This window comes from Callithrix jacchus, chromosome 11 (genome assembly GCF_049354715.1).
Source record: "Callithrix jacchus isolate 240 chromosome 11, calJac240_pri, whole genome shotgun sequence".
NCBI classification, from domain to species: domain Eukaryota; kingdom Metazoa; phylum Chordata; class Mammalia; order Primates; family Cebidae; genus Callithrix; species Callithrix jacchus.
Genome location: NC_133512.1, coordinates 946833 through 962721, shown reverse-complemented (window position 1 = coordinate 962721; position 15889 = coordinate 946833). Strand labels below are relative to the sequence as shown.

Here is a 15889-nt window from a genome sequence, read left to right as displayed (position 1 = left end):
CCAGCATTCTTGTTAGTTTGCATAGAACAACTAAGTAATCAAAAGGGTTGTTGTGTACATTATAGGAATTTACCTTTAATCAAATCTAAAGTATATAATTCTTCACAAGGCTGTTGTCTCATGATCTTGACTTGCTACATGGCTCACAGGGGTCACCTGAAGAAATACATGTGTTTTTCCTGTTTTTTTTTTAATTTATAAAAAATAGATGATTCCTAACAAGTTAGTTTGGAATGAGTACAAAAATAAATTTGGAGTGGATGACTCTGAGCTTTTTAGATTCTTTTGTTCTGTTTGAATTGATTTGCCAAGCCATTAATAAAAACAGTAGAAGGATATAACTTTACCCTTGAGTTGTACTTAATGTTCATCATGTTGACATTTTGAAAAATGTTTGTCAGTTGCCTTTGGGTGGGGTATTGTGACCTGCTCTGCGATGAAGCTGGTAGTAAAACTTAGAATAGTGCCTGTACAGAAGTGTAGGTGTAACCTGCTCTGCAGATTCGGAGAGAAAACAGTCAAACGGCAGGCTGTGGGTAGGACGGAGACACACGTATGTCTTTATTAGACACTGTTTCTGTCTCAGGTTCATTTCCAGAGACTTGAGAAACAATAAATGCCTTGTCACATGACCATTAATCAGGAGGCGTGCACTCACTGGTTATACGAACCCTGAGGCCATCACCAAACACCTGTGTTCCAGTTTTCTCATCTCAAGGGATCATGCTCATATTATTCTTTCTTCCAAAAAAATGTCCCCATACTACTTAGGACAACAGTTTCAGACTGTCTTTATATGCCAGAATAAAGAACCGCCCTGTTTTGGACACCTTAAAACCTTCCTTCTAGTTGCTGTTTCATTTTAGTTTTCCAGTCTCTGCTGTTTCTTCCCGCAGAGCTTGGCTTTATCACTCGTAGTTGACACTGGCTGTGCAATAGTCCATGCAGAGCCATAGCAACACTTGAGCACACTCATAGTTGAATTAATCTTAAACCCCTATATGTAGAAGACGTTATGGAGAATTTTGTATTCTTTTAATATTTTTCCCAATTTCTGAAAGAGCCATTTGTTTCTAAGGAAATGTCGATATGATTTTTGACAAGATTCTAATGGATTTATCATTCTTAGAGGATGGTGGCCTTAGTGACCATTTTTGTTCAAACTTCTAGCCTAGTTATGTTTCGTAACTACGCATAAGACAATTTAGTAATAGAAGAGGTTTGGCATTTTGAGAATTCCTGACATAGGACTTTTTAGTGAAATCTATTTTGCCATTCATCGTTTTCTTCTTTACATACTTGGGAAACACAAAATTCCTTCATCTGGGAGTTTAGGGGGTATGTGATGACTAGAAAGAGAGGCTTGCTGATTAGCCAGCAGATTAACTGTACACAATGGCAGAACAAAGAATTCCATATTGACAGTAAAGGAAGAGTCGATTATGCTGGAGAGTATTTGTTGACACTGAAAGGAATTCTTGCGACCAATACATAGTTTTGACTGACAGTTTACTGATGTACAACGTGAAATACATACTCCACATACCCGGGAATGCTCTTGTCAACTGGCCAGTTGATGGTTTCTCCTTCCCGAAGGAAAACCTACTTGGAAAGTCAATTGTATCAGAAGGTTGCTTGGTGAATTGAACATGTAAGGGGACTTAGTTGATGAATTGCGATCTTAAGGTCGAATATCTTGAAATCTGTTTCTGTCATTGGGATGGACCTGCCAAGAAGAGTGGATATGGGTCATCCTGCATGTCCTGTATCCTGACAGTGCAAGAGGCACCTTTTTATGGGACCCCTTTTCTTGTCTGTTTTTCAGACACACATTAATTCAGCCATCAAATGTGTTAGTATCTTGAAGTAGATGATTATTCTTGTTCACTTTCAGTCATCCTTGATTGATTTTCTGGGCTTTAATCTTGATGAGACTTCATTGTCTTTAAGGTCGGTGTTCTTGATTTGTTTCTCATTATTTTTGTTCACTTTAGACTACCAGATTTTTGCTAGCTCTATACCACTCTGAAGGTGTGCCCAGATCATGTGATGTGTAAAACAGGCCAAGGAATGTGCACTGGGAAGACAAGCTGTTGCCCCATCCTTTTTCCACACACCCAAGACAGTCTTGCCATAACAATAACTTTGAATCTCTTCCACTTACCTTAAAAATTAAACCTTTATCACTTCAGTGCTTAACTGTTTTTAGTAATGGATTATTTGTAATATACTTCACTATTGGTCATGCCACTGATGTCAAAATCTGCTAATTTGAGTCAGTTTCTACATATAGCTAATCCTGTCCTTTGAGTTTTAAACTTGCTTCTATCTCAGAGGATAATATGTCTTAGCTCTGGGAAGGTATCCCACTGTAGCCATGTATGTATTGACAAAAAGTAGACATTATATTTAAGAAAGGAATTGCTTTCAAGGTGAGAATTCAGCATCCTTGTAGGTTATTTTTCATCAGTATAGAGGGACCAAACATCTGGAGTACTTTGGGTCCCAATTAAGTCATCGTAAGAACACAAGTTCTGACTAATATCCCATTTCCTTTAGCCATTTGTCTATGAAAACGCCTGTGACCTATTTACTTAACCTTTACGTCATGTGGAACATCAATAGTAAAGAAATGCTGTGGTTTAAAATGTGTTTTCTAAAGCATTTACAACCTTATTTTCTCAAGTAGTTTGCCAAGTATCTAAACTCTGCACTCCAATGTCCCTGTCCAAGGAAAACAACAAAAAGCCAATAAATGGAGGAGAGAATTGTAATATTATTTTTTGGCGTCTGTTATTTCCATGCATCTAGTTAAAACTTCACTAATTAAACTCTAAAACGTATTTCGATTAAACATTTGGATTTAGATACTTCACTGTCATTATCTGCTCGATTTTGGAAGCTGTGCTGTAGGTTGACCCAACAAGAGTTATTGTGAATTCGGTGATGCTTAAACCCAACATAATTGAGTTTCTTAATGTATTTGGGGGAAATCTATTAACCAATCCATAATATGTGAGTGAGGAGTGGCCAAACGGGGTTAACCAGAAAAAGCTCCTTGTTCGTTTTTTGCTATGGACTTCTGCTCTTGGGAGCACGGAAGTACAAAGCCTATTACTTACTCATGGTTCTAGTATTTCATCTGAGTCATAGTGAATCAGAATGGTTAGCTCTTTTGTTTATAAACATGCATTTCAAATCAATGCATTTTTTATATACTTTTAGGTTCATTGAATGTCCTTGTGCTTTTCAAGCAGGGTATATGATAATGAATTATGGTGAATTATAAAGAAACAAGATGGCATGTGACCACCATGGTACTCTTGTAGATTTTCATGTCTTGAAATTCATGTTTATAGTATCAAATGCTTGAAATTCATGTTTATAATATCAAAATAGCAACTGAAATGATATACACACATATGTACACACATGTATATACACATGTATATATATTTCAAATGATATATGCATCAAATATATGATATAGGTAATATAGATGATATATTTGATATATATATCTGATATATGATGCATATATGACATACATAAGATATATTAATATATATCATATTATATACTATATTACATATATCACAAATCACATATGCACATATACATGTATATTATATATAATATATGAAATTGATGGGTTTAAATAAATGAAATTGTGTCATACTAAGGGAAACTTCTAACATCAATTCATGTTTTTTATATAGGTGTTTAGATCCCAGTCTCTTACCAAATAACTACATAGTAGAAATGTCAAATCAAACTATATTATGGACTCTTTGTTAATAATATAATTAATCATTTTAAACAACTTTTTTTCTTGCAATTATTGCTACATAAGCTTTCATTGTTTCACTCTGTCTTCTAGACACTTAATGTACCATTGTATTTTTAAAGCAATCTGGTTTGACAGAGGAAATTAAAATTTCGTAACTACTGGGGAAAGTGTGATTCTTCTTTTTTCCTTAATCCTGATGTTCAGGTTGTTTAAAATAAAACTTAGTAATCATGATAAACATTTTCTCCTAGAAAAATGATATTTTGTCAGATCCTCTGCAAGGGACTGGAGAAACACAAGTAACAATACATTTGTGAAAAGAAACTGTTAACATTATAAAAATTATTTAAAATAACAAGAACCTTTGAAGTAAATATGTTCCAAAGGCAGAACCTAACATTAGCTACCTTGGGAATGCCATTTCTTGTCTAGACACCCACATGTTTTAAAAAAGTGATTAAAATGCAATATTCAGCAGGTATTCAAGCTTCCCCCCTTGGCACTTTTTCTTAGCATTCTCCACTGAAGGGCATTCTGTTTTCCAAGTGAGGACATCCACATTTCATAAGTATTATCCCTCTACAATATATGCTATTTTTATTCTGTGCCCTGGAGTCATAGTGAAAACATGAGAAAATATTTGTTTGTTTCTTCCACTCATTTGGAATCTTTTCTGCTTTTCCTGAACTAAGAGTAGTCAGAATGTTTCAGGTCTAAAATCCACGTCTCACTTAGTTGATCTGAAGGAGTTTTTTTTTATGGTCCTCGGCATCTTCCTTCCTTCACAGATTCAAAGACTGATCAGAAACAAAACTCTTTTGTGCAGACAAGTGTGCCTGACTCTACCCTCTCCTGCACCTCTGTGGATCAGGGATGTTGACTTACCATCAGAGGAGCTGCAGGAGTTAATGATGCCTGACTTTTACCTGTCCGCTAAAAGTGGGCCAGGCCCTGGGGGCATTTAGAGAGTTCAGTGTTTTAACCATTTCCTTTGTGTTAATGTATCACATTCTTAGAGCATGATAGCGGTAAAATACCTTGGGCACTGTAGGACAGAACCTAGACAGTTGTTCACATATTTTATGCTGGAAAGAACGTGCTAAATAAAAGAAGAGAGAAAGCAACAATGGTAAAAAGGAAGAGTTTAACATCGTTGTTGTTTTCAGTGGTAGCACAGATAAAATGGTGCAAAAGGAAAGACAGAGGGAAAGGGCTGGACCTGAGAACTATTAGGTTGCCGCAAAAGTAAATACGGTTTTTGCATTGAAAGTAATGGTAAAGACGGCAATTACTTTTGCACTAACCATTCTCTGTATGGTTTTTATTCTGTGTGTTTGGATCAAATGGGTAAATTTTAGGAGATAATGGCCTAGGCAAGGTTATGAGAAGTTACATTCCCACAAATGTCATCTATCTCTATCAATCAGTCAATCAATTAATCAGTCATCTGGTTTATCTACGTGTCTGTCTGTCTATTTTTCTGTGCTGGAATAATACATGATGAGAGGATTTTGTCTTAGCAGTACTGTAGCATGGATATTATTTGTAGTGAAAATTAACTTAGAATAATACTATTATAATATGCTCTATTGTTTAGGGCAAGGATAAAGCAGGTACACATTGAAAATAGCCCTTTAAAATAGCTGTCATGTATGTATTTGTGAGCTAGGACAATGAAATCCATACCTGGATAAAGCCTAACAGATAGCTCTAAAATTATGGTTTTTTCTTAGTATTTTATTATTATTAAAAAAACCAGGAGCCATTCATATGCCCAATAGAAATCTTACAGGACATTTGAAATTGGTTTTGGTTTCCTGACACATATTCTTCATTTTGTTTTCTATTTCTCTAAATAGAAAGTTTGTTAGGCATGTGCTGATTCACTTCGCTCTTTTTGTAGAAAGTTGACCCCAAGCACAGGCAGCTATGATAGAGTTACTAGGACCTGAAAATCTGGTTTTCGAATTCCAGCTCTCTCTTCAGCCAAGTCAGCTTACTTTTTTGAGTTTAGGCGATAGTTGAATCAGGCTGTTAAAAAAAATATCAAATCCAAGAAAAATGGAAGAGAAATGCGTTTAAAATGTTTTTTAAGCCCAGTGACAAATTCTGATGAGGGCTGCCTCATTGACACTCCATTTGTGATTCAGAAATAAACATTAAAATGAATAAACACGTTTTTAGAATCAAGTCATGTTAACTTGAACTTTAATCTTCTGGAGCCATTTAGCTTTAAATCATGTGGTTTTAAGGTCTACATCCATCACCTGGACATACCTGTGGGAGCAGTGTGGTACCACACAGTAAATTTCCCATTTTTTTAAATGAAGTTGCTGAAACATGATTATTCACGTTCATAGAGTAAACACATTTCTGTGAATTCATATTCTGTGTATTTGCACTTCAGGATTTAAAGTCCTCACAGCTTTACTATGTGAGATATAAAAAGTCTTGGGTTGAGGGTCAGGCACTTAAATATTTTCCTGAATTAATCCCATATTTGGCAAGAGAGTTTCCATTTCAATTCATCAGTCACTCTTAAAAGAGTGGGTGGATTTAACTACTTTTTGTGGCCTTCAAAAAGTCATGCTTCTCAGTTACACACAGAGTGGCCTTTTAACACTTTGTCTTCAGGGTCCTCATTTTTATATACTTTGTAGTCTTGCAGATGCTTACTCAATTTTAGTTTATATTGAAAACAAATACATAAAACCAAACACAATGAAAGCTAGAATGTAGAGTGAAAAGGGGACCAGCCTCATTTACAGACTGTATCAAAGTTGTTTGAAAAGCAGGTGGTCCTTCTCTGGGAGATTTGTTCCATAGAAAGCCATCCATAATTGGCCACCTTCATAGGGAATATAAATATTTTGGCATATCGTACCTTCCTATTGAATAAAATATGTAATTTATGTGTTCATTATTTTCTTTTTAATTTTTATTTCATGTTGTGAAAGTCAAATTAGGAAATGGGTGGAGGGAAATCTACTCATCAACACACCTTATCAGTCCCATCCTCCTCATGCTTATTCCATTCTCTTCTTTTTCATTCACAAAAAATTTATTGAGCATATGTTATGTGTTAGGCGTTGCACTACATGCAAGGAGTGTTAAAAATGATAAATGAGATATTTTCCCTGCTCTCAAGGAGTCAGCAGTCTGGGTTGGAGCATTATTTTGCAGAGAGCTATGACATAGGCACCATAGGGTATTTCTTAAGTGCCTTAAGAAATTCACAAACAGAAGTTACTTTTAGAGGGCATGTGCTTGAGAAGGCCTTGGATGATCACTTGGGTCATCAGATATATCAGACGTATTCTACAGACCCAACTACAGAACATACGATTTTTGTTCTTTTACTGCTGGTTGTATTTAATGACAGTAAACACAGGCAAAGCTTAAACACATGAACTTCTTTTATTCAGTCTTTCCCTCCACCCCTTGACCTAACGTTGGAAGGGAGGATGGAGATCCCCAACCAGAGGGAACACTCCACCATCTCACCCATAAGCAGTAATTAGAAATGGAGGAAGATCTCCTCTGGAGTTCATTAAGACCCTAGATAGGCCTCTTTCCAACTATGAGACCCGGCAGTCTGGATCATGCATCACTCGCCTTATTGGCCAGATCGGGCTCACTGAGTTTAACAGTGGTCCTTATCAGCTGTCCCCAGCTATCTGTCTCCAGCTTCTTTCCATCCAATGGGTCTGTTATTAAAAAATCAAACCCAACCTTCTATTATCCTAACAAAATTGGGTTTTACCTTTGAGGGTCTGGGGACATCTCTGAATAGGGTTAGTATTATGATGACTCTAAAAGAAGCCTCATGACATATGACCCCAAGTTGATAATGGCAGGGTCAGAGTGCTAAGAACAGAGTCCTGTATTGCAATTCCCATGTGGACCAAACCGTGCATAGACTATCAGCTTCAGCGGAAAATTTCTCATCCTTGATTTCAGCTTTTGTTCACCTCCTTCTCTCACTAGCAAGCTTATCAGTGCTAGCATTGGAGTAAAGTGATTGGTCTGAAGCCTTACTTTTATCTGTTATTTCTCCCAAATGGGTGAAGGTGTTAATGGAGAGTAAACATAACGAACAGTCAAGAACATAACAAAGTTGGAGGGACAGCAGGAAGCTTGGATCACTGGCCCCTGGAAAATTGAGAATTGATTGTAATTACAATAGATCAGAAGGAGCTCTCCTATCTCCCAGTGAGTTTTCTGCTACATTCAGCTAAATCTTAGGAGAGTATCTTAGTGCTTAAAGTTGAATGGGAAACTTTCCTTGTCCTGTAAAAGCTTCTAACGTCTCTGTAGATCATGGTGTTACCCTTCATAGAGTCCAGACCACTGTACTGCTAGCCCACTGGAGCTCTGCACAGGAGGGAACCCTTTTTAACTATAAGGCAAGATGACTTGCTGAGCATGTAACACCAACGGGAAGAAATAATATGGTGGGTTTGTTGTTGTTGTTTTAAATTCTCTCGAAGACCTTTGAGGTTACATGGGGTAGAGCATGCCAGGTAAAAAAAAAATCCAATATTGTTTTTATTAACTTAGTCCTGTTTCCATCTTTGTGTTCTTCCTCTGCCCCCTTGCTCTGGGTTCAGTGGAGAACTCAGGTGATACACCCATCTGCACAATGATTTGGGCTAGGATGCAGCGTACTTTAAATGTCTGTGGGAAACTTCGGAGTGTGAGGCAAGAATTCTGAGAGGGAGGAGCATTGCTTTTTGTATGAACACAGTTGGGATTAGATGAATCTGATTTCTTCCAGTCAGTCCCACTGACCTTGAGACAGATTGACCAGATCTAGCAACAAACTGTCATCTTGACTGCGAAAGAAGGTGGCTTAATATCCATATTGCACGATCAGTTGTTTGCTAGTTTATAGCAACTATTAAGATTTCAGGTGTACTTGTGTTCACAGCTTTACACTGAGATTTTCCCCTTATGGATAGAATAAACCTTATTATGAAGGAGACAGCAATGACCACTATGGGAATGTTTAATTGGTTGCCCCATTTTTTTTGTCCCCTAGATTTTCTTCTCCTCAGACTTGGAGGGTGGAGCAGGGGGAAAGGCAGCATTGACACTTTTCTTTTTCTTTTTCTTTTTTTCAGATTCAGAAGAGTAAAAAGACCTCATAGACAATAAAAGAGGCTGCCAATGTCTTGCATCATTCTAGCTGAGCTTCTTCATTCTCCTTCTTCTCCTTCTTCCACAAAGACCCATATCTGGAGAAGGTGTACAACTTTCAAAAACAAGTCCCCCTCCAACCCTTGGCCTTCTCTCACAGCATCTCCTGCCAGGGGATGACTCTTTGGGGGCTGGTTTGAGGTCTTAGAACTTTGGGAGATATTCCCCTGAGCAAACCAAACAACTTGAGATTTTTACTCTTTAAAAGAAATAAAACATGAAGGGGCATCCTCAGAATCCTTTGCTCATGACCTGGCTTTCAAGGCACCTGTCTTACCTGACGAGAATGGACATCCTGGGTATGCTGGGAGGGGCCTGAAAAAAGCCACACACACAGTAATTGCCATTTTATGACTGTCAATGCTGTTGCTTTACATGTTGTCATTTTTGCACTAGCTACTGACGATACGGCCATGCTAACATTCATCACAGCAAAGATGGTGATTCTAGTTCCTGCTTCCTTTCCTGAGTCAGGAACATGAGTTTAATCCAATTTCCTTTCAGACTTAAAATTGTTCTTATGCCTTTTCCCCCCACATGTATAATATGTCATTCTGTTTGTTTTCTAAAAAAAAAAAAAAAAAAAAAAAAAAAAGACTATTCGATAGGAATCTTTATTTGATGCTTAATTTATTTTCTCTGTGCATTCCTAGTATAAACCTTAATGTTCAGCTGATGACCATACTGTTGAGTGAGAACCTATTGTCTTCACTGGCAGCATCTGGAACTAAGTGGTTACTCATATTTGGCCACTGGCTGGTCATCTTCTTTTGGATATCTGTGGTTTGACTTCATCACTCTTCTTTTTATTCAGTCAAGTGCTAAAGGAATTAGTATCAGGGAGATATGGCAGATAATTCTGTGCATTTTAGCGAGTTTTAAAAATACAAGGTAGAAGTGGATTAATGGCATGAATCAAAAATAAGAATAGTAGATGTAGCATGGAAAGATAATAGCATTGCAGCCCCCTTGAAACCACATTACAGGTGGGATCTAAGGGAGTGCAAGTAAGGTGCGATTTTATGGGTCTAAATGATGTGATTTGGATAAAAGTATTCTTAAAATGGGGTTTGGTTACATAGGAATCTCTGAGTCCTTTCCAAGAGTAAAGCACATGCTGGTGAGGAAGTGGGGATTAGAAATAGGAAGAAAGAGGCTAGGCAATAGTTAAGTGTATTCCCCACTACAGATTGAATTTCTACATAAAAAGCACGAAAACAGATATTTAAACGTCCTTTCCCTACTAAGGTGAAATATTGGCGTTTTTTCAGAAAGAGACTGTGTGGTCTACCAAGACCTTTGCCTTGCGGAAATGTTCCCCCAACAGAAACATTTGTAGAACTTCCTCGTACAGAATGCACAACAGTATGCCGATGTTTAAACAGATTTATTCTGCCAGCTGTACGTTTTGCCTTGGAGAAACACAGGTTCTTCTGTTGTGCTCCCTGCTTTCCTAACAATGACCTCACTACATAATGTGGCCACAAATTCAGATGGCTTCAAGAACCTATCAGGTCAAGTAAATGAATAAAACAAGACATGTAATATTACAGTCATTGTGGTAAATGCCAATTTGTAGTGGGCCTTTGTATCAGTGAGACAGGAAGGAGCAATGGGGACTGTAAGAAATTGGAGAGGGTGAGTGATGTCAAAAAGGGGTAGTCGGTCGGTAACTACTAGATCTGAGCTGTGAGGCGATGGGGGTCTTAGATACCTAGGATTTGATATAAACCCTCTCCAAATTTTTACATATTGACGACTAACTCAAAAACTTACAAACACTGTGCTAGTCAAATGAAACATGCCTGTGAACTGTGTTCAATCTCTGGGACATCAGTTTGCAGACTATGTTCTTAGAGGTGTATGTCAATTTTTGACCTTGGTACATGGACCTTTTACCTCATTTATATTCTGTATTTTTGTATGTGGAGCTTTTTGGCCAGCCAAAATAGAAAGTCTACAGCTTCCGTTTTATAATCCAACAAGCTACACGCAACAACATTTGAAAAAGAAACAGGAATATAGCCACTTTTTTCTAGCACTGATAAAAATGCAAATGTTTTTCATTTACTATAAGTCCCTAATCAACTGAAGAAGAATGGAAAGAGAATTTCATTCCTTAAAGAATGAAAAGTTACACCAAAAATTCTCAGTGAAGTAAAACAAAACTCCATGTAACTCATTATTAGCTTTAAATCTTTAAAAAGTGTTTTGAAGAGATATTGAGTAAAAATGCAAAGTTATCTGTTAAAAATACAAACTGCTATATTAGATGATGCTATGATTTGATACTGGAGCTGATAAAACATTAAAATAGTTATTCCAAATCAGTGCTGACTGGAACGGCAATATTTCCAAAGCTTAGCTTATTTTCCGTGGTCTTTTAATTCTCTTGAAACAGTCTTCTTCAAGTTAAACAGCAATTTTGGACAAACATTATTTTGTTGCACAGATTATGGCATCTTCCTCTAGTTTACACACACACAGCAAGGGCTTACACTCCTGAATTAAGAATTGACCAGTGTGTGGAGACAGTAAGTCCTACCACAGACATACCCACACACCCCACACGTTCCTGGGTAAAATGTGACAAATTGAGTTAGCCCTGGAATTTGGGTCCCCATATCATCAAATGGCTCTACATCTAAGTTGTGTTAGTGTGGCATGTTTCAGTGGCATAGTGACCCATTCTTATCGAGGCCTTTGTTCCATTTTCTTGTGTGTGCCAACTTTCTTAGGTTATGAGCCCTCATGGTTTATGGCAGCAGGCAAGAGACCCATTTCTAACCCATTAAATTCAAATGGACTTCGTTCTGTCCATTTCATTTCTGGAGCTTTTAAAAACCACTGAAAGGCCGGGCGCGGTGGCTCACGCCTGTAATCCCAGCACTTTGGGAGGCCGAGGCGGGTGGATCACGAGGTCAAGAGATCAAGACCATCCTGGTCAACATGGTGAAACCCCGTCTCTACTAAAAATACAAAAAATTAGCTGGGCGTGGTGGCGCGTGCCTGTAGTCCCAGCTACTCAGGAGGCTGAGGCAGGAGAATTGCCTGAACCCAGGAGGCGGAGGCTGCAGTGAGCGGAGATCGCGCCATTGTACTCCAGCCTGGGTAACAAGAGTGAAACTCCATCTCAAATAGTAATAATAAAAAAAATCACTGAAAACATTTGACATGATCTCATTGTGGATCTGATACACTTAAACAGTAAAATGATACCTAAACATCTGAAAGCCAAATAATAACCTAGTGCATATGTGATTCATTTGTAGAATTTAAGTGATGATGTTATATTTTCTACTTGGAACCATGCCTTTAAATACAAAAGTGAAAAGTAAAAAGCAACATTATCACAGGATGTGAGACAGTGATCCAAAAAGTTGGAGGCCAATTTTTGTTATCCATATTTTGGAAGTATGGATATTGTTTATTTTAGTCTCACTTCTCTCATGGGTCACTTTTCTTTAGATAGATAGATTGATTGATAGATAGATATTATATTTTCTTCTTTCTTAATCTATGAGCAGAGCTTTTGATGACGGAAATTACTTTGTAGCATTCCCCACAAAGCCTAGGAAAAACAATAGGAGAAAAAGCACAAAATCTTTTTCTTGTAGTGAAGTAGAGAAGAGTCTGACACTGGAAGCCTGCATATGTAATGTTCTATCCCAAATAAAGAGAATTCAGGGAATTCAGGCAACACTTTCTTTTTCCTAATTGGAAACTTTGTTCTGATTCAGAGATGCCCACCCACCCCACAGGAGATGCAGTGCTGGCCCACCACAGTGCTTGGAACCTGGTCAGCATTCAGGAAACACAAGCAGAATCGTCTAACTGAATTCCACTATCTACTTGTGAATGCAAACAAAATTCAAATATCCCTGAAAATGTATTCAGTATCTCCTATATGCCAAGCACATTGCTAAAGGCTTATCTTCTTATCTTCTAAGTATATGCAGGCATACCCCACTCACACAAATAGCTTATCATAAGAGATGGGAAATTGCAGGTAATTTGGGAGAAATTGTCATAGCCAATGTACAAAAAAAATAAAATAAAAACTTTCTATGGCCTCTTGATTTAAGAAAAAACAAAACAATAAAACAGGATTTATTTGAGAATGTCTTTCCAAAAGGGATGATGACAGCAATCTCTATGAAACATCCGTGGATTTACTGAAAATCCAAGTTGAAACTTTAAAAATTTTAAACAGAATATCCTGAAGCAAATAGGAAATGCTCTATGTGCAGCATGAGGAATCACTGCATAGTTCTGCTCCACCAATAATCCAATTGGTACAGCACCGAACCATGGCAAAATTTGACGTTCAAGAACATAATATTGCAATAATGATGTTATATTGGATCTTATTCATGAACAAATGGGAAGTAATACTTACAATTTATCCACTGTGATCCATGATTAAAGCCCTCATTATCACTGAGAAAATGAATTTAATGAAAAAATTGCAATGAGCGGTGACGATATTCCTATAATAAAACCTCCCTCTGGGAATCAAGAGACATATTACCTGCCAAGGCCAGATTTCAGTGTTTAAGGTTTCCTCTCACCAAAGACACTGGTGGGCACAGAGATGACACTAGAATTAGAATGTTACCGGAGTCATTTACATTAGACAGTTTATCTGATCATGAACATGGGCCCAGGAAGATTAGAAAACTGGGAAATAGGCTTCTGAAGGTTCTTCTTGGACATTTGTAAAAAGACCGAGTGCTTATCCAGGAATGTCTGAATTAAACAAGAATATTTCATATTTAATATGAAATAGCTTCTTGTTTTCATATTAAACAAGGAACAGTCGTGCAGTGGATGACCTGGACTGAAAGATGTGTGATGGTCAAGTTTAAACATTATTAATTCCTGATTGTTTTCTTAAATATCCTCACCTGATTCATTTTTAAAAAAAATATTGCCAGACATATTTGACATGAATTCATGTTTATTCTGGCTTCTGTTCCCAAGCAGAAGTGGATTAATCCTGGCAATGGCTGGCTTCATTAACTGTACTTCCACTCAGCCTGGGCTGCCATCTGATGAGCCAGGAGAAGCAGGGAGTGGGGTGTGGGCCCTTTCAGTGTGCTCAGGGCACACTCATTCAGTCTCCCCTGAGGAGACCTTGTCACCCTTGGGTGTAAATGCTTGCTGTTGCAGACTAGAGGCAGTGCCAGCTAGAGACCCATCCTCTCAGCTTTGGTCAGCTTCAGCTAGGATTCCTGAACCTTACTCATGTATTCCTCATGAGTGCTGGCTTCTGAACCTGTAGAATCATTTCTCAGTCAGTTTTTGGTGCAGGGTAACTTATTTAAAATAAAGCCCATTAAAACCCAGTGGCTATAGAATGCGTTTTAAATAGATTGCCCTGAGACACATCCTTGTACAGTCTTTGCTTCCCTCTCATGACCTATCTTGGGGTAGAATTTGTGTACTACTATCCTTGTCTTTGAGCGGGTATATGTGTGATGGTACAGAAATGCAGTCACATATTATATTAATATATATAGATGTATAGGAAAAACCTACAGCCATAGGTATTGTCCAGTAACTGATTCTAGAAGAACTATAGAGAATACATTTCCTTTTTTCTTGCTTTGATGATATTTTTGTACAATTTTATATGCTGTAAAATTTTTAAAAATATATTTGCTATTTTCATTTGTAGACCTTGGTTAGGTGTTTATCAGCTCTTGTGCTCACTGTACAACAAGATTCCCCCATCTGATTTAAGTGTCTTCTCCTTTTCAAACTCTTTTTTTTCCATGTTTTTCTCCTATTTTTCTACTCTTCACAAATTTCTTCTTTTGCTTATGTTCAGGTAACCCATTCTGCTTGCAGTATCATTCTAGCACTTACAAACACAAAATAATGGGAAAAACAAAAGCATCTTGTTCCATGTAATTCACATGGGGACGTTTTGGGTGTCAAGTCACTGGGGATAGATGGGGAGGCAGAAATAGATTGGGAAAACGAAGCAGGAAGAAGGAAGTCTTTATGGGAAATCAATTACCCGAAGCAAAGTGAGTCACTTAGAGGCAAATATGATGTTGTTACTGTTTCCCTTAGTGTAGAGCACTATTTTTGCTACTCACTGTGGGTCTGTAGGCTCTCTCCTCATGAGGGCACTAGGCATGTGTGAATGGAAAAGTCAACCCATCTCCTCAGCTTTAGATGTTGCTACTGTTCAGCTGGATTTGCAAGAGGTATCTGGAATAATATCAAGAACGTTTAGCAAGACTCAAAAGAGAGAGGCAAGAAGAACCCAAACTCAAACTTCCAACCAATATCTAGCTGAATAAATAGTTCTTTGGAGGAATAAGGAAGGGATCTCTGGATGTGTTCTGAGAATGGGAGGATGGTGATATGGATTTGTTTTGATTTCATGGTAGTGATAGAATGTACTTCCATGATGTGAAATACACTTCTGGCAGATAAAATGCAGGGTGTAATTTGCATTTTTACATCACAGGGCAAAGGAATGGCCATCCATTCTAAGGAAGAGTGTCCTGTTCTCTAAGATGCTGTTTTGTACTAAAACAATGTATCCAAATGCCATAGCATCTATCTCCAGATGCAAAATTACATCGTAAGGATTCATGTAAAAAAAAAGAGTATACTGAGCTGCTCTCAGAAAAATTAATGATGTGTTCATTGTAAATCTTTATTGCACAAGTGAGCCTGACATTCCTTCAATGTAAAATGTTCCCCCAGCATCTAGCAATGCATAAGTACTTGTATGTTCTTCTGATGACCAAATAAAAACAATGAGTTAACCTCTTAATTGGAGATGGAAAAATGAAAAGGCTGTTTTTTTTTTTCCTTTGAATGTTTCTCATTGTTGTCCGTGTTCTGTCTCAGATGTAGGGCTGCCCACACTCACTCAAC

General features: G+C 37.6%; 1 protein-coding gene across 21 annotated transcripts in view; it reads left to right on the top strand.

The window, feature by feature from the left end:
* Positions 1-15889, top strand: part of PDE1C (phosphodiesterase 1C) — a 689353-nt gene that overhangs the window by 615161 nt on the left and 58303 nt on the right. For 5 of the 21 annotated variants that reach the window (XM_035253109.3, XM_078342152.1, XM_054236971.2 and 2 more), the window contains one exon: positions 8914-15800. The exons of the other annotated variants lie outside the window; for them this stretch is intronic. In XM_035253109.3, the coding sequence (XP_035109000.3) occupies positions 8914-8927 (14 nt within the window). In that variant the 3' untranslated portion in view covers positions 8928-15800. Of the gene's footprint in view, positions 1-8913; positions 15801-15889 lie in introns of those variants that run through there. 21 annotated transcript variants of the gene reach the window in all.